This window comes from Pteropus vampyrus, unplaced genomic scaffold (genome assembly GCF_000151845.1).
Source record: "Pteropus vampyrus isolate Shadow unplaced genomic scaffold, Pvam_2.0 Scaffold463, whole genome shotgun sequence".
Lineage (NCBI taxonomy): Eukaryota > Metazoa > Chordata > Mammalia > Chiroptera > Pteropodidae > Pteropus > Pteropus vampyrus.
Window position 1 is genome coordinate 3,502 of NW_011889244.1, and position 19,486 is coordinate 22,987.

The 19,486-nt window shown below is 39.8% G+C and overlaps 1 protein-coding gene and 2 pseudogenes across 1 annotated transcript; 2 read left to right on the forward strand and 1 right to left on the reverse strand.

The window, feature by feature from the left end:
* Positions 1-266: 266 nt before the first annotated feature.
* Positions 267-385, forward strand: LOC111732509 (annotated as a pseudogene).
* A 4,813-nt stretch (positions 386-5,198) lies between these two features.
* On the forward strand, positions 5,199-5,317 carry LOC111732507 (annotated as a pseudogene).
* A 10,086-nt stretch (positions 5,318-15,403) lies between these two features.
* Positions 15,404-19,246, reverse strand: LOC105306878 (T-cell surface glycoprotein CD1b-1). The gene is given in 6 exon segments (XM_011382152.2): positions 15,404-15,425; positions 16,084-16,177; positions 16,604-16,884; positions 17,105-17,366; positions 18,637-18,903; positions 19,186-19,246. Coding segments are annotated over 6 exon segments (987 nt in total).
* Positions 19,247-19,486: the final 240 nt, after the last annotated feature.

A 19,486-nucleotide genomic window follows, 5' to 3' on the forward strand; every position in this document is an offset into this window, starting at 1 on the left:
AAATCCAGGACCTACGACCAAAATTAATCTACCCAGCAAGGCTATTGATTAAGATGAAAAGTGAGATAAAGAGCTTCCCAGACAGGGAAAAGCTAAAGGAATTTATCACCACAAGCCAGTATTACAAGAAATGTTAAGGGAACTTCTGCAAAAAAAGGGCAAAACTCCCCATAAATATGAATAATAAAATGGTGATAACTCTCTACTTATCAATGATCACTTTAAATATAAATGGATTAAATGCTTCAATCAAAAGTCATAGGGTAGTCTGCAGCCATGCTACCCTGAACAAGACTGATCCCATCTGATCTCGAAAGCTAAGCAGGGTTGGGGCTGGTTAGTACTTGGATGGGACACCACCTAGGAAGACCAGGTACCGTAGGCATAAAAAAATAAAAAACATAAGGGATTGTAAGGTGACAAGTTCCTTGCAATCTGTGAGGTCAACCAAGTGTTGCCTTGCTTTAAAAAAAAAGTCAAGGGTAGTTGAATGGATAAGAAAATAAGACTCAGACATATGCTGTCTACAAAAACCAACTTCAGTTCAAATGACACACACAAATTGAAAGTAAAGGATTAGAAAAGGATATTTCATGAAAATGGAAATTAAAAAACTGGGGTAACATATCAGACAAAATAGATTTTAAAACAAAGGCTATTATAAGAGAAAATAAAGAGCATTACATAATACTTAAGGGATCAACACAACAGGAGGATATAACCCTAGTAAACATATGCACACCCAACATAGGGGCAGAAATACAGGCCTACCTCAAGAAATGAAAAAAATCTCAAATGGACAATTTAATCTTATACTTAAAAGAACTAGAAAAAGAATATCAAACAAAACTCATCGTAAGTAGAGGGAAGAACTTAATAAATCAGAATAAAAATTAATAGAGTCCAGTAAAACAATACAAAAGATCAATGAAATCAAGAGCTTGTTATTTCAAAAGATAAACAATTAACCAGACTCCTCAATAAGAAAAGAGAGAGGATCTGAGGAGAAAAAAATAATGACATACATGATAGAGGCTCTGTTCATCCCTCTGGCCACCAAAACAAAGTTGTGACAGAAACCAGTGGCAAATAGCAAGGAAAATCACCTGGGATCTAGATGAGCAAGCAGTATACCAAAATTTCTGATATACAGTGAAACCCATGCTTAAAGGAAATATTTAGCCTTAAAAACACATGTACAAAATAACGGTTGACATAAAAAAAAATAAAATAAAATCCTACTATTTTCACTGGCAATGGATAAACGTAGAGGTTATTCTGCTGAGTGAAATAAGTTAGACAGAGAAAGATAAATACCATATGATTTCACTTATATGCTAGATCTAAAGAACAAAAGGAACAAACTAAATAAAAACAAACTCACAGAAATAGAAGATAATCTGGTGACTGCCAGAGGAGAGGGTAGTTGACAGACTAGGAGAAAAAGGCAAAGGGTTGAAGAAGTACAAATTAGTCATTAAAAAATAGTCACAGGGATGTTGAATAGAGCATGGGGAGTATAGTCACTAGTATTATACTGGCTATGTGTAGAACCAGATGGGTGATAGAGTAATCTAGGGAATCATTTCATAAACTATATAAATGTCTAACCAATGTACTATATACTGAAACTAATTTAAAAAAGAATATACACTCATGCTAATAATAAAAATGCAAAATATTTATCTCAAGGAAAAAAATGGCATAGGTGATAGCAGCTCTGTTCATCCCTCTGGTCATCAAAACAAAGTTGTGACAGAAACCAGTGGCAAACAGCAAGGAAAATCACCTGGGATCTAGATGAGCAAGCCAAACAACTAGGGAGAGAAATAAGAAATCAATATTCAATGGGAGGAGGTAGGATGGGGAAAATACATGAAGCTGCCCCATCCTGAGCAGCTGAGTGAGACAGAGGCCATAGCAGCGAAAGTGGAAGCCAGCAGCTGCAGATGCCTCTTAAAGGAGCCATGTCTGTGAGTGGACTTTCACGGTGACGGACCTGCCCTCTCTTAGCCCCTGTAGCAGTTAGTTATGCAGGGGGCACCAGGGACTTACAAGGGGACACTGAGTTATCAGAGTGTGGGCCGAGGCAAGACTCACTATGTACAGATGGGCCGGAGGTATTCATTGTTATTCTGTTAGGCGTTCCCTACTACAAGTGCACTGTCACAGCACCACCATAGCTAGTCATCAAATTGGATAACAGAGGTCGCTCTGCCCAGAAGATTCCTTGAACCTCCACCTCCTCAAACTCAGTTATGCAGGGGGCACCAGGGACTTACAGGGGAACTCTGAGTTGACAGAGTGAGGGCCGAGGCAAGACTCACACTATACAGATGTGCTGTAGATATTCATTATTCCTCTGTTGGACCCTCCCCTCTCCCAGTACGTTGTTGAAGCGCCACCATAGCCGAGACGTCATCAAACTGGATAACAGAGGTCGCTCTGCCCAGAGGATTCCTTGAAACTCCATCTCTCTCAACTCGCAGCCACACCCAAGCCATATCCAGGTGTGTCCTCACTTAGCGAATTGCCCCTTGCTGAGCAGTGCCTAGACTCTCACTGGTGGCAGATGGCCTCAGTTTCTGTAGTGGCTTTTTGAGGCAACTGTAAGCACAGCATCTGGGGATTGCTTGCTGAATCTTAACAGGCGACCCTGGAGGGGCACAGGCTGGGGCTAAATTTGGCCTGCAGGTGAACTCCTCTCAGGACTGTGCCACTGGAAACCTACCACACAAAGCCGCACTAATAAGACCAGGAGATTTAAGAGTTTTGCTTAGTACATAGAAACAGACACAGAAAGGCAGCCCAAATGGGAAGCCCAAAAGATGCAGAGAACAGAACGAGATCCAGAAATAATGGAGTCAAGCAATCTAACAGATGCAGAGTTCAAAACACTGGTCATAAAGATGCTCAATGAACTTACGGAAAGTGTAGATAAATTCAATGAGAACTTAACAAAGAGATAAAATAAAACATAAAAATGAAAATGGAAATTATAAAAGGGAACCAATCATAAATGAAGAACATATTATCTGAGGTGAAAAGTATTTTAAATGAAATAAATAGAGTGAATAAAGAAGAGGATCAAATTATCTATATAGAGGATGGGAAAGCTAAGGCCATCCAATCAGAATGACAAGAAAAAAGAAGCCAAGACTATAACAATAATTGAAGGAGCCTATAGGACACTATTAAATGTAAAAATATCCATGTTATAGGGATAATGGGGCTGAGGTGGGGGGAAGATGTTGAAGAGCTATTTCAAGAAGTAATGATGGAAAATTTCCCTCACCTGGTGAAGAAAATAGACATAAAACCCCAGGAAGCTCAGAGAGTCCCCAAAACCAGAAACCCAAAGAGGCCCACATAAGATGCATCATATTTAAAATGCCAAAGGTTAAATAAAAAGAGAGAATCTTAAAAGCAGCAAGAGAAAACCAGTTACTTACCTACAAGGGAGCACCCCTAAGACTGGCAGCTGATTTCTCAAAAGAAACCATACAGGACAGAAGAGCTTGGCACCAAATGTGTGATGTGATGAAAACCCAGGATCTACAACCAAGAATACTTTATCCAGCAAAGCTATCATTTAGAGTCGAGGTACAGATAAAGAGTGTCCCAGACAAAAATTAGCTAAGGGAATTTATCAATACCATGCCAGTATTATGGGAAATGTTGAAGGGACTTCTTTAAGTAAAAAGAACATGTATGAAAAACAGGAATAAAGAATGGTAATAAATATCTTCTTATCAACAAGTATCTCAAATGGAAAAGAATTAAGTGTTTCAGCCAAAAGATAGAGTGGCTGAATAGATTAAAAAAAAAAAAAAAACAAGATCCTTACGTATGCTGTCTGCAAGAGACTCACTTCAGATTAAAAGACACACACAGACTAATCGGAAGGGGATGGAAAAGGACATTGCCTTTGTGGACCTAGAGGGTATTGTGCTGAATGAAATGGGTCAGATAGAAAGGCAAATATTTCATGATTTCACATACATGTAGAATCTAAAGAACAACATCAACAACAACAAAGGTAGTAATAAACTCATAGATACAGAGAATATTTAGGGATACCAAATTAATTGAACCCCAAGAGTAAAGCATGGGAACCTCTGATCTATAGCCAATTGGTCAGAATCACAGGTAATAACCTGAGCTTGCAATCAGCATCTGAATTTAGATAGGATAGGGAGGCAGCCATATAGGACAAATTTCTTAACCTGTGGAATTTGACATTATCTCTAGATAGATAGTGTCAGAATTGAGTAGAATTGTAACACACCCAGCGGGTGTCCCAAAAATTGCCTTTTGAGTGTTTGGGGAAACCCCATCCCCACACATTGATATTAGGTGATCAGAATCGTTATATAACAACAAATTAAATGCAAAGAAAATAGAAGGAATGATAAAGAAAACAATATGATCATAGAACCAACAAAGCCAAAAGTTAGTTTTTGAAAAATGTTTAAATTTGATAAACATTTTCAAGATGAGAGAAATAAAGAATGAGAGAGGACAAATTTCCAAGATCTGGTAAAAAGGGTACATAACCCTACAGACATAAACATGATAATAAGAAAATATTATGCACAAGAAAACAATAAATTGAACATTTGAACATTTTGGACAAATCTTTGAAAAACAGAACTTACCAAAGACAACATAAAAAGAAATAAATCATTTTAATACAAGTGTATTTGTTTTTTAAATTTACTGAAATTAAATCCCTTTACACACTCACAAAAATATATTTCTTAACACATAAGTCTTCACAGGTGAATTTTACCAAATTTTTGAGAAAAAAGAAAACTCTCCCTGAGAAGAGAAACAGAAAATATTTCTTGATTCACATGACGATGCAAAAAATCCTCAATACCAATACTTAACAATGAAATTATAAAAATAAATAATAAAATATTATAAACAAAATATTATTAAACTGAATCCACATATATACACTGTGAACATGGCAGATAAGTTACAGAAATACAACTTCATCTTACCATTTGTTAACCAATAAGTGTGATTAAGAAACTAAAGAAAAAAAGATATAAAATATTTTATCTCAAGAAATGCAAAATAGGTACTTAAGAAAATTCAACAGGTATCCATAATAAGAATAATAATGATAAAAAAATTTTTATGAATTTGAAAGAAAATGTTCTAAATCTAATTTTTTTTTAAAATAAACAGTCTACAGCTATGCTATCCTGAACAAGCCCGATCCCATCTGATCTCGGAAGCTAAGCAGTGTCAGGCCTGGGTAGTACTTGGATGGGAGACCACCTAGGAAGACCAGGTGCTGTAGGTGTAAAAAATAAAAATAAAATATAATGAATTGCAAGTTGACAAGGTCTTTGCAATATGGAAGGTCAACCAAGAGTTTCCTCGACTAAAATATTTTTTTAATTAAAAAAAAAAGTAAACACAAAACATTTAACAGCAATTATCACAACTAATGTTAATTCCTAAATAATTCTAATCTGATATAAGTAAAAGATGAGAAAGCCAGCTGTCAATTCTATTAACCCGTTTACTGGAGTTCATAGTGCAATTGGGCAAGAAAATGCAGTAAAAAATTGATAAGAAACAGCTGGATTTTTCATATTTAGAGATGTCATGACGGTATGCACAGAAAAATCCAACAGGATTTATAGAAAAAATATTAAACTTAATAAGTTAATTTAACATGGATACTAGGTCAAAATATTTTAATCTTATTTTTTATTTAAATTAGTTTCAAGTACACAGTACATTGGTTAGACATCTATATAGTTCATAAAATGATCCTCTCAATTGCTCATATTTGTTTTCTTTTTAACTCCTTCTCTTTTTACAGAAGTCCCTTTAACATTTCTTATAATACTGACTTGGTAGTGATGAATTCCTTAAGCTTTTTCCTGTCTGAAAAGCTCATTATCTCACCTTCCATTTTAATTGAAAGCCTTGCTGTGTAGAGTATTCATCATTGTACATTCTTGTTTTTCATAACTTTGACTATTTCTTGCCAGGCCCTTCTGACTTACAAAGTTTCCATTGAAAAATCAGCAGATGTTCTTATGGGGGTATCTGTGTGAGTAACTAACTGCCTTTCTCTTGCTGCTTTTAAGATTCTCTCTTTGTCTTTGACCTTTGGCATTTTAATTATGATGTGTCTTGGTGCTGAACTGTTTGAATTCCTCTTGTTTGGGATTCTGTGCTTCCTGAACTTGCATGTCTAATTCCTTTGCCAGGTTGGGGAAGTTTTCTGTAATTATTTCTTCAAATAGATTCTCAATCCCTTGCTCTCTCTTCTTCGGGTACCCCTATGATCCAGACAGTTTTATGCATCATGTTGTCCCAGAGGTCTCTCATACTATCCTCTTTTTTTTATTATTCTTTTTTCTTTTTGTTTGATTGGGTATATTCTTCTATCTTGTCTTCCAGTTCACTGATTCAGTTTTCTGCTTTGTGCAATCTACTGTTGAATCCTTCTAGTGTATTCTTTATTTCAGTTATTGTATTCCTCATCTCTATCTTGTTGTTTTATTGGTTTCTATGTCCATTTTTATGCTTATTATTCCTCTGTTGAGGTTCTCATTGTGCTCATGCATTCTCTCCATAAGTTCATTGAGCATTCTTATAACCATTATTTTGAACTCTGTCTCTGGTAGGTTGCTTACCTCCATTTCATTTAGCTCATTTTCTGAAGTTTTCTCCTGTCATTTCATTTGTGGCATGTTTCTTTGCTTTCTCATTTTATTATTAGCCTTTCTGTGTTCGTTTTTCTGTGTCAGGAATATTTGCTTCATCTCTCAGCCTTGGCCAGATGACCTAATGTGAAAAGTGTCTTGTGTGGCCCAGTGGCACACTCTCTCTAATCCCTTATGCTGGGAACTCTGGACGTGATCTTTGCATGGGTTGTGTGCGATCTTCTGTTGTCGCCAAGCCTTTACTGTTGTTAGCAGATTAGTAGGTGGGATTAACACTCAGGCAGACTAATTGTGGGAACTGACTGCACCCACAGGATAAGAGCTGCTGTGAGCAGGCTGACCCCACTGAGTGGGATTTGCCCTAGCAGGCTTGTGTACTTGTTGCAACCACCCTTTGTATGTATCACTAATGGGACTAGTCAGGAGTTGCTCTGTTGTAGTCTGGTGCTAGCCTCCAGATGCGTTGGTTTTGTGGCCCCTTGGGAGGGGCTCTTCAGTAGGCTAACATCAGCTGTTGCTTTTGATTGCTCAGGGCTACCCAACGAGAACTACAAAGTGATCCGCAGTTGGTTGTTGCCTATGCTGGATCTCTAGGTAAGTGGAAGAGACAATGCTATAGGCTGCGGTCGGTTATCCCCCATTGCTGACCTATTGCAGTTTAGCAGAGGAACCAGTGCTCCTCAAGGCCTGACACTGCCTGTCAGTTGCCTATAAGTGTCTGAAACTGGATGAGCCTCTGGGTGATATGCGTGTTGGGTGACACAGGGACCCTGGAAGTCTCCTGGGTCTATTAAGTAAATTTCTCCCTGCCACTGCAGTGTCAGTTTATGTACTAATGCCGTCTCTGTTGCTCCTTGTTCAAGTTGCCACTTGTAGCAAAGTCAACTGCTGCCCTTTCTGGGCCTAAATGCACTACCCCAGGGCACAGGCAGCTTCCTATCAATGTGCAGCAGGCACTTTGTATATTGGGTGGGGCAGTAGCTCAGGCAGTCAAGCGCCGTCAGGCCAATACAGACCTCTGCAATCCCCTCAAGAGATATTGCACCTTGTACAGGCAGCAGTGGTCTGTCCACAACTGTTTTCCTCAAAATGCGCTCCCTGTGGTACCCAAGGTTTGTTGCCTGCACTGACTACACAACCCCAGAGCCAAGCAGGACAGAAGAAGCTGATTGTCAATGGGCTGCAGACACTTTGTGGCTTGTATGAAGTAGAATCTCAGGAAGACAAAGTCCATCCGGCCAATATAGCCTTAGTTTTGCTGCAGTTTCTGTGCCTGGATGTTACTGCTGTAGACACAGATCACAGTGAAACCAGCTGCCTTCTGGGGTGGTCCTACAGACTCCTGAGCAACTTGGACACAATATTGCAAAGGTCTGCCTGTCATTGATTTCTGTGCAGTGCCCACCCTGTTCCAGCCAGTTTGTTGCCTGTGTGGACTGGGAGATCAGGGGAAGGGAGGGGCAAGACTGTAGCAGTTTACCACCTGGGGCAATTTGAGGGCAGGGTGGGGTGGCATCTGAGAGAGACAATGACAGATCAATACAGCCTTAGTTTTGCTTCTACTTCTGTGTCTGGGCATTTCCACTGTAGTCATAGATCACAATGAGACCAGCACTCCCTGGACACAATGTTGCAACTCTCATAGGCAGCAGATGTCTACCTGCCGCTAATTTCTGTCCAGTGCCCATCCTGTGCCAGCCAAAGTTTGTTGCCTGTGTGGATTAGCATTCAAGAGAGGGGAGGGGCTGGGCTGTGGCACTTCACTGACAATGGGCCACCTGGAGAAATTCGTGGGTAGGGTGGGACGGAGTCTCAGAGAGACAGTGGCAGACAGGTTAATATAGCCTTGGTCTTGCTGCAGCTTTGGTAACTGTTCCCAAGTTCCCCGCAGGAGTCCCAGATCACAGCAAGACCAACTGCTGTCTGGGACTGGTCCATGGTTCCCCAAAATCCACCCAAGATTGTGCTGGCAGCAGTGATCTGCCTGACCCTATCATGGAAATATGGCTCCAGCGCTGGCCACCTCCTGAGAATGGAAATGCAACTCACAGGGCTGGCTGCCCACTGAGAATGCTTGGCCCTGAATAGGAGCAGGGCTTGGCAACCATCTAGCAACAAATGCCCTGGGAAATCTGCAGGTTGGGTGGGTGTGCTGATACCTTCTGAACAGGGTTTCCTAATGGCTCTGTGGGAGGGGTCTGCACAGTTAAGTGGCTCAGTCTGTAAATTGTCCTGTACAGGAGCCAGACTAAGGCACAATGGGGGTTGCCCTTCCAGCCCTCATTCTGGTTCTAAGTAATTGCAGACTTTCTCAGAATTAATCCCACACAAGCCTCTGACCCACTGCCGGTGTCCCGAGTGAGTGTCCACACGTCAGAAAGCCTGTGCGTGGGTCCTTCAAAGGTATATCTAGGGATTCAGTCTCCTTCCATCTCACCCAGAAAGCCAGAATCCACCCTGGTTTCTATAGTCAGGGTTATAGGAATCTCCTCTTCCCTAGGCTGGGTCCCTGGGCTGGGGAGCTCCCAAAAGAGACCAGGATCCCCCTCTCCTTCAGGAGAGCCCCTGCATCCTTGCTCTCCCTCCCGGTGATCCTCTACCACCCACAGGTGCAGATCCAGCCCAATTCACGACTTTGCCCCTCCTACTGGCTTCAATGTGGCTCCTTTATATTATCAGATGTAGGTGTTACCATCAGCTTGACTTCAGGTAATTTTCTATGTTGATTATTTTATATTTTGGTTGTAATTTCAATGTGGACCTGTGAGGAGACAAACTCTGCTTTTACCTAGTCTGCCATCTTCCACCAACTCCAGTTATATCATACTTTTATATATTAGCAAAAGTCACATACACATGCACACACTTTCACAACAACATAAAAAAAAAGTTGAAAAGCCTTTGTATTTTGAGGCCGAAGATATATTTCTAAAAGTCATTTATTGATAAATAAAGGTTTTCCAAAGTGAGGACACTTAGAGGAAAATCATAAGTTTATAATACCATCTTTCAGATTCTGTCAAGATGGAGTAGAAGGTAATGGCTGTGCTCGCCTCCTCTCACAACCACATCAAAATCACAACAAAATGACAGAATAACCATCACTGGGTGTCACCTCAGGTCTGGTTGAATAGAAAAGTCCTACAACTGGGGACATATGTAAGGTCACCACGAGACTAATAGGAGGGGTAGAGACTTGAAATGGCCTGATCCCACAACTACATGTGATGGTCAAGAATTAGAAGGTGTATCTTGGCTGCAGAGCCCCCTCCCCACTTAGATGAGTGAGCGGTTCCAGCTCCATGCTGGGCTTTCTAGCCCAGTGCTCTAGTGCTGGGAATAGAGGTCCCCACAACCTCTGGCTATGAAAAACAGTGAAGATTCTGGCTGAGTGAGATGGAGAGCTTAGGGAATCACAGAAATTCCTCTGAAAGGGCCCTCACCCTGACTTACTCACTGATGGACTCATTTCTCTGAGCTCCAGCACTGGGATAGCTGCTTGAAGATTACCAGGGACATACAGAGAAGAACTGAGTTGTTTGGCTCCAGAGGAGCAGCTTCCTCCTGGACAGGAGTGCTGGCAGTATCTATTGTTTCTTTGTCAAGCCCTGACCCGCTCCCAGCTTGCAGATGCAGGGGACCATCATATCTGAGTTTCTAGCAACCTGGATAACACAGGTCACTCCACCCAGGATATTCCCTGAGACAGCCTCTCTCAACTTGTGGGCCCACCCAAGCTGCCTCCAGTGGTTTATTCCACACAAATTGCCTGTCTTGGCTCATGCTGAGGACTTTTCTAAAATCTCTCAAGGGTTCACACATCCCAAAGAAGCCACATCTGGCCTCAGCATGCCCCATACCTCTTGCTGAGTAGCCCAAAGTCCGGCATTAGGGACAGCCAGCTTCAGTTACTGGCTTGGCCTCTTGAGGCACCTATAAACCCAACATGGCTGACAGCCATATGCAGATTGCTTTGTGACTCTTACCAGGTGGCCCTAGAGGTGCATAGGCTGCGGCTCAACCTGGCCTACAGTTGGAATCCTCCCAGGTGGCCCTTGGGCTGGCACACCCAATGGTTGGCTTTGACCAACACCAGAGCCAGAGCACCGCCCAGGGCAGCATCAGAGGTGGACATACCCAAAGGGCAGACTGGACAGGCACCAAAACCCTGCTAAAGTGAATCCTTCTCCACAGGGTCAGCCCCTCACTAGTTAATCCTCACAACCGATCAGCCCAAGGGGTAATCCTTCTCATTGACATGCAAACAACAACTAAGGCTCAACTATAACAGGAAAGCACACACAACCCACACAAGGGAAACACTTTGAGCAACTCGCTCAGATGACTACAGAAGACTGTGCCCCTGGACCCCACAGAACACCTACTACATAAAGCCACTCTACTAAAACTAGGAGACTTAGGAGCACTAATACATAGAAGCAAATATAGGGAGGCAGCCCAAATGGGAAGACAAAGAAACATGTCCCAAATGAAAGGACAAAACAAAGTCCCAGAAAAAGAGCTAAACAAAATGGAGACAAGCAATCTACGAGATGCAGAGTTCAAAACATTTGTGATAAGGATACTCAATGAACTTAGAGAAAGAGTAGATGAACTCAATGAGATCTTTAACAAAGAGAGAGAAAACATAAAAATGGAGATGACGAACATAAAAGAGAACTAGTCAGAAATGAAGAATACAATATCTGAGGTGAAGAGTATATTAGAGGGAATCAACAGATTGGATGAAGTGGAGAATCGAAATAGCAATTTAGAGGATGAGGTAGCAAAGGACATTCAATCAGAACAGTAACAAGATAAGAGAATCGAAAAAAATAAAAAAAAATAGTTTAAGAGGCCTCTGAGACATCGATCATACCAACATTTGCATCATAGGGGTACTGGAAGAAGAGAGAGAGTAATTTAAAACTGTTTAAAGAAAGAATAATGAAAAATTCTCTAACCTGGTGAATGAAATAGACATACAAGCCCAGGAAGTGCAGAGTCCCAAACAAGATGAATGAAAAGAGGTCCACTCCAAGACGTATTATAATTAAAATGCCAAAGGTTAAATACAAAGAGAGAATTTTAAGCAATTAGTTATCTACAAGGGAGCTCCCATAAAATTGTCAGCTAATTACTCAACAGAACTTTGCAGGCCAGAAGGGTTTGGTACAAAATATTCAAAGTGATGAAAATCCAGGACCTACAACCAAGATATCATTCAGAATTGAAGGACAGATAAAGAGCTTCCCAGACAAGAAAAAGGGAGTTCTCCACCACCAATCCAGTATTTCAGGAAATGTTAGAGGATCTTCTTTAAAAAGAAGAAAAGAGTATAAAAATGTGAATGAAGAATGGTAATAACTACATATCTATCAATAAGTACCTCAAAAGAAAAAGTATTAAATGCTCCAATCAAAAGATAGTGTGGCTGAATGTTTAAGAAAACAAGATCTTTATATATGTTGCCTACAAGGGACTCACTTCAGATCAAAAGACACACACAAACTGAAAGTAAAGAGATGGAAAAGATATTTCGTGATGGACCTAGACGGTATATTGCTGAGTGGAGTAAGTCAGATATAGAAAAGAAAATGCCATATGATTTCATGTACATGTGTAATCTAAAGAACAAAATAAACAAATAAAACAGAAACAAACGCATAGCTACAGAGAACATTTTGAGGGTTACCAGATGGGAGGGTTTGGGGAGAGTCAGTGAAAATGTAGGAAGGGATTAAGAAGTTCAAATTGGTAGTTACAAAATAGTCATGGGTATGTAAGGTATAGCATAAGTAAAATAGCCAATAATATCGAAATAATTATGTACGGTGTCAGATGGATTTATTGGGGTGGTCACTTCATGAGTTTTATAGATGTCTAATCATTATGTCATACACCTAAAACTAATATAATATTGCATGATGACTATAATTTAAATTTAAAAAATAGTATTTAAAAAGAAGAAAGAAACCACCTTTGCAAGGTGATGATTTGGGGAGGAAGGGGAATAACAAGAGCAAATAAAACCGAAGAAGCTGTTAAGAAGCTGTTGCAAGACATCAGACATCATAGTAATATCAGAATTTTTGAGCAACTTAAAATTCCAAATCAATTGGTTTAAGAGTAAAAATGATACTTGAGTTCATATAATTAAAATATCCAAAGGTAAGTCAGTCTCTAGGTTGAATTTGATTTGATCTTTGGCTCTCATTTAATCATTTTGTTTCTCTTGTTGGCTTTATTCTTGAGCCAGTTTTACTTATGGGACAAAATTCTATAGCTGTTTCAAGCTTTGTAGGTAGCATATCATCCAGAAAAAGAAAGAGCCCCTCCTTTTTCATCCACCAGATATAAACTTTAGGCTTAGTTGGATTGGACCAAATTAGGTCACTTACACACAATTAACTGATTATTTTAACAAAGCCTGGGGTTGGAGTTAAAATTCTGTTCCTCATCTTAGACCTTGGTTTTCATCTGGGGTCAAATTTGAGCCCTAGGGGGCATTTGGTAATATCTGAAGATATATTTGGTTGTTAAATCTGGAAAGGAACTACTGGTACCAAGTGAGTAGAGGCCAAAAATGCTGCTAAAAATCCTACAGTGCACAGGACATCCCTCCATCACAATGAATCCTTTGGTCCAAAAGGTCAATAGTGCAAAGGTTGAGAAATCTTTAGATAATGGGTTCTCAAACTTAAAAGAACATATTAGAATAACCTAAAAGCTTGTTAAAACACAGATTTCTGGTCCCCATTCTTGGGTTTTCTGATTCAATAGGTCTAGAGAGGGGCCTAAGAAAAAGAAATTTTCTTTTTCTAACAAGCCTACCCATACTACCTCTGCTGGTGCTTCATAGTCCACACTCTGAGAAACAGACTAATCAGGGCCCTAGACTATAGCCGAGTGTGTAGTCAAGCATATAACAACATGCCAGCTCTATAAGATGAGGTGGAGTTTAGTGCATCCTGGAGAACTAACCCACTATGCTAATGCTCTCCATTATTTTCAGCAATTTCTTAGCCTTCCCAAATCCTAAAGTCCATATTGTCCTAGAATTTCCAGGTGGAAGAATTGCTTCCAGTACCCCTAGCTTCTCCAAAAGTTCTGCTTGCTCTGATCTCCTTTCTAAAGTCCTATAAAAAATGTACTCAAATTCTTTCCATCTCCCTCCTGCTGCTATTTTAATCAGATGAGATTAATTTTTTTTAATGTTTCTAAAAAATTATGGAATAAGCAAAAATAAATAAATAAAAGTAAATGTAAAACAAAGATATATCTGAATTGATACACTACAGATCTCAATGTCCCTGAGGGCATGAAATGCCTTCTTGATTTTTTGCTTGAATATTTAACAACCCTCCTGCACCATTATGCCTCACCCATCCTGCCTTTCTCACTCATTCTCACAGAAAAATGAGGAGTAGGATCCCATCCTGATGACTCTTTGTAGGTTAACTATAGCTCTAGTATGGGCACAAGTGGTTTTCTTCAGAGGGGTTCAGGACATAAACAAGGAGAGCAAACTATTTTTTTGCTAAATAAGAAATATTTCAATAAAAGGGAAATGTAGAATGTTAACTATAGAAGAAAAAAAGACCATTTACATAGCAGTTATATCAACTCAGATTATTTTTACTGAACAGATACAATATTCAAGTTAAAGATCTTGCCAGAGATCCACCTAGAGCAAGTCTTCTCTCAAAGGACTTGCAAGTAGAAGGGAAATAAAAACATTAATAACTGCAATGTTGAGGGTACAGAGTAAAGGGGATCTCTGTGTGATACCAGACAAGGGAGGGTTACTTCCACTCTAGCACTAGGGAAAGCTTCCTGGAGAAAGAAGTATCACAGATGGGACATAAGGGTTGTTATCCATGCAGAGAGAGTTATATTTAAAACATGGTCAGCATCCCTGCAAATACAATTATTTTAGCATAATTACAGTAACCTTACTTTGACAAATAATATTTCGGCAGAAGCAGGAAATGATGTTTTAAAGAGGAAACCAAAGTACTGTCACCATTGAGTTGTACACAGATGATCCTTGACCTATGATAGGGTTACATAATAATGTATCCATTGTAACTTGAAAATATTGTATGTCAAAAATGCATTTAATTCAGCAAGCCTGCTGAATATTATAGCTTAGCCTAGCATACCTTAAATATACTCAGAACACTTACATTAGCTTACAGTTAAGCAAAATCATCTAACACAATGAACACATCATAGAGTATCAGTTGTCAACCCCCATGATCAAGTGGGAGCTGTGGTTCACTACCACTGCCCAGCATCATGAGAGAGTATCATACCACATATCACTAGCCCAGAAAAAGATCAAAATTCAAAGTACGATTTCTATTGAATTGTGTATCACTTTCATGCCATTATAAAGTTGTAAAATTGTACTTTATTTTAGTTATTCTGAGATACATTTTTTCTCACATCTCACATCTATAAAATCTGGGTGGATTCTACTATTGATAAGATGTAATAATAAATTCACAGTTCTTAATTACTTTTCTGGTGTATAAATTATGATTTATCTCACAACCTATGAGAACTCTGAGTTGATCAAATATGATGGTTATTTGATGGTTATTTGATTAAATATGATGAGAGTGACTCCTAGGTTGAAAACTTGAGATTCTGGTCTTCTGGGTATTTATTCCAAATGGTAAATGAGAAATGATGACAGTTCATGGGATATTCTGATATGACCTGTTAAGAACACAAGCAAATTTAGCTCTTTGTAAGAGACATTTTAACATCCATTTTAAAGCAGTATTATTTACAATAGGCAAAAGGCGAAATAATTCCATGTTCATTGACAGGTGAATGAATAAGTAAAATATGTTATATAAAAACAATGGAGTATTATTCAGCCTTCTTTAAGAAGGAAAGAAATTCTGTCACATGTTACAACATGAATGAATCATGAGGACATTATGCTAAATAAAATAATCCAGTCACAAAAAGACAAATATTGATAATTACATGAGGTACCCAGAACAGTCAAATTTATATAAACAAAAAGTAGAATGGTGGTTTTCAAGGTCTGGGTGATCAAGAACTGAGGAGATGTTGTTTAATGGGTATAGAGATTTAGTTTTTTCAGATGCAAAGAGTGCTAGAGATTAGATGCACAAAAAAATGTGAGTGCACTTAATACTACTAAACTATACATTTTAAAATGGTTAAGATAATAAATTTTATGCCGAGTATATTTTACCACAATTAAAGAATAGATTTACATTAAAAAGATAGAAATCGGGGAGAAAGGGGAAAGTCTTTTAGAAAGAGGCTAAAGTGATGTAAAAGATAAAATGATGTAAAAGAGTGAGAAGTAGACAGAAAAGAAAATTTTTAAAAAACTAACCAGTGCCTCAAAAACCATAACACAAGACATATGAAAAGGATCAAGGAGGGCACAATTATTGCTGAACATATCGCACCGATGGAGGTGGGGTGTCCTGGCAATTGGGGGAGAACATAAGAATGTCACTTCAAAATTCATTCTCTGATTCTCCTGAGCTTTCTTTGCCCATCTGGGTGTCAACACAGTTATTCACCTGCTGCTGATGTATGGGCATCTCTAATTCTCTCTTATATTTCCTGATACCATGTGTTCATATCCATCCCCTGTCTCTCCCTCGTGCCCCACCTCACCCAATCTATAGGTCTTTTATTCTTACCTCTTCTATACCTTAGGTGTCTTCTCTCTCTCTCCGTCTCTCTCTCTCTCTTTCTCACTCTTTCTCTTTTGTCTCTCTCTCAGTCTTGCTGTCTCTCTCATCTCCCTCTCTCTCTCCATTAACTCTCACCATTTTTCTAGTCCCTCCCTCTATGTCTGAGGATCATCCTCTCCCATTTATAGCTGGGCCCCAGTTCTTTCTCACCCCAGTAAAGGATAATGTCTTGGCCTCCTAGACTGCTGTGCTTCACTCGGCAATTCAGACCAGCTGCCTCCCCAGCCGCAATATCTAGGGTTACTCGGAGGTACTATGTCCCATCAGCTTTGGGAAGGATGTCACCTTGCTGAGTTCCTGGCTGCTCATGCTCACCTCTCATCCACATTACCCATGCAGGTTTTGAGTAAAATCCTGAGACATGATACACCAGCAACAGAAGGCCAGGCCCACGACTGAGTCCACTTGAAAGCCAGGCTTTGGGCTTTACCGTAGCAGGAACGAGAAGGGACAGTGTCAGATTATGGCTTTAATCTAGAGCATAGGGACTCAAAAACCCATAAATTTGGACAGTGACCCCTTCTACTCCTTTGGAAACCAAATCACTTATTGATTAAACCCCTCTCTTCTTATTTACCTTCTACCCTTGAATTTAAACAAGGTGATGGGAAGTGAAATTAAAAAGTCTTGAAGAGAGAACAAGACTAACCTTGCCTCTGCAGTTCTGCCTTCCCTACATTGAGAACACCTAAGAGATATCGAGGGCAGGTTTCTAAGAGGAGCTTCTCTATGGTATCATAGATACCTTGGTTCTGAGTGTGCTGTGCCCTGCTGCTGCTCTCTGAGACAGGCACACGTGAATCATTCTTCAAGCTCAGGAAATCCAGTCCTCCTAAAGCTCCCCTCAAGAAGTTTACTGTGGCCTCCCCAGAATGTAGCTCACAGCCTGCTATGCCTTGGATCTCAAAGGGGTCTGGATAGAAGGAAACCAGAGAAAAGTTTATTAAATACAAACAAGAAAGAGAAGGACCTAAGATGTTGGATTTTTGTGGGGAGAAAAGTCTGAGATGTGAAATGACGAGCCATCAACCAACTCAGTACCATCGTATGCCACATAACAACATTTCAATAAGCAATAAACCACTTGTACAATGGAGCTGAAAAATTCCTATTGCCTAGTGACACTGTAGCCATCATAACATCATAGTACAACACATTACTTGCATATTTGTGGTGATGCTGGTGTAAACAAATCTACTGTGCTACTAATTGTATAAAAATATAGAACATACAATATGTACAGTACATAATACGTGATAATGATAATAAATGACTGTTACCGGTTTATCTATTTACTATATTTTTTATTATTTTAGAGTATACTCTCCCTACTTATGGAAAAAAAAAACTATTTGCTGTAAAACAGTGTGCTGTGTTACACTGGCAGTAACCTCATACATCTCATGTGTCTCTTGATTGCATTAGTTTCTCTTGTGCTTGATTTTATCCCACATTATTTTATATAGTAACATGTGTACAGGTTTGTAGCCTAGGAGCAATAGGCAATGCTATAGAGCCTAGGTGCATAGTAGGCTATACAATCTAGGTTTGTGTAAGTGCACACTATAATGTTTGCACAATGATGAAATCACCTAACAACATGTTTCTCAGAACATATCCCTGTCATTGAGTGGTGCATGACTGTATTTCAGAGACTTTTCAGAAAGAAGAGCATAGGAGAGAAGTTTGCATGTCACAAATCATAGAGAAGGGCTGTCGTAATGAGGTACAATGGATAAGAAGGGAGAAGAGGTGCAAAGTGTGAGAAGAAGGGTGATGAAGTCAGAAGTACAACATTCCAGGGTGAACAGGAGAATTACATTGAGAAGAGGGATCAAGCAGGAGATGCTTGAGGAGATGGATTAGAGGAGGAGGAAGTCACACTTTAGTTCACTCAAGCACAGTGTAAGAAAAGAAGGTTTCTTGTTTGAGGTTTGAGAGAGAAAAAATTATACACAAACCAGGAGACGGTCACAAAGGAGTATCTTTATCTATCATACGAGACTGCAGAAAGCAGGAAAAATCTGGAATGAAGTCTGAGTAGGAGACTACTTTAGAGAAGTGTGTGCATGCAGTTGGGTAAAGTAAGAAGGAGGGGTGAAAGATCATGGAGAATAGTAGCCTAAATTAGGAGAAAGAAAAAATTCAATGAGAATCTCCACAGATCCAAGGACTGCATTCACATTTCATCTAGAATTCACTGACATGGTCCTGTATTACCCGAATGAATCCAATTAAATAGACTAGAAATAGCTCCTTCAGCTCAGTCACCTCCTCGTCACTGAAGTTACCCTTGGACCAGGGCTTCAGGAAAATAATAGTGCCTGAGTCACTATCCCACCCATGAATCTGCAAATCATGCAGCCAGCTTAAGCCTTGATTTTGTGCCCAGGTGCTGTTGGCAAAGGATAATATCAGGATGACGTGGAAAGAGGTTGGCCCCTGGAAAGCTGTGGGTAGTAGAAGGATAAAAAAGTGAAGAGGAAAGGAGAAGCAGGAGGGAATTTTTTTTAAAAATGAAAACAGAAAAGATCTAGAGCAAAAGAACCCAAAGTCTGAAGAACAAAATAAATCCTGAGACATTTGCCTGTGCAGGGCCTCAGGCTCCATCCCCAACCTGCAGAATGAGAGGAGGGCTGGATACAGGAAGACCCAGACCCATAGGGGTAAGTGCAGCATGCTTTTATCCAGACCCCCTACACTCATGCTGGGGGCTGCCAGAGTACTCTTACCATCCTCGTTGTCACCACCTGAGATGAGAACTGCTAGCAATAGAAGTGATGGAGGCAGCATTTCACTGGGAGAGAGAACTTCTGACTCCTAAGAGCTCACGAATGATCTCTGATTTCAGTAAACCTTTTTCTCAATACTCTATAGTGACTTATTCTCTTTTCCAACTGACAAATCTGCTCCTCATCCACGTTACACATCGGAGAAAAGCTGTACCGCCCCCCAGCCCTGGGCCTCCCACTCTGCTTCTCATTTGCACTCTAGCCCTTGATTTCTAGACTTTTTTTTTTTAATCTCTCTGGC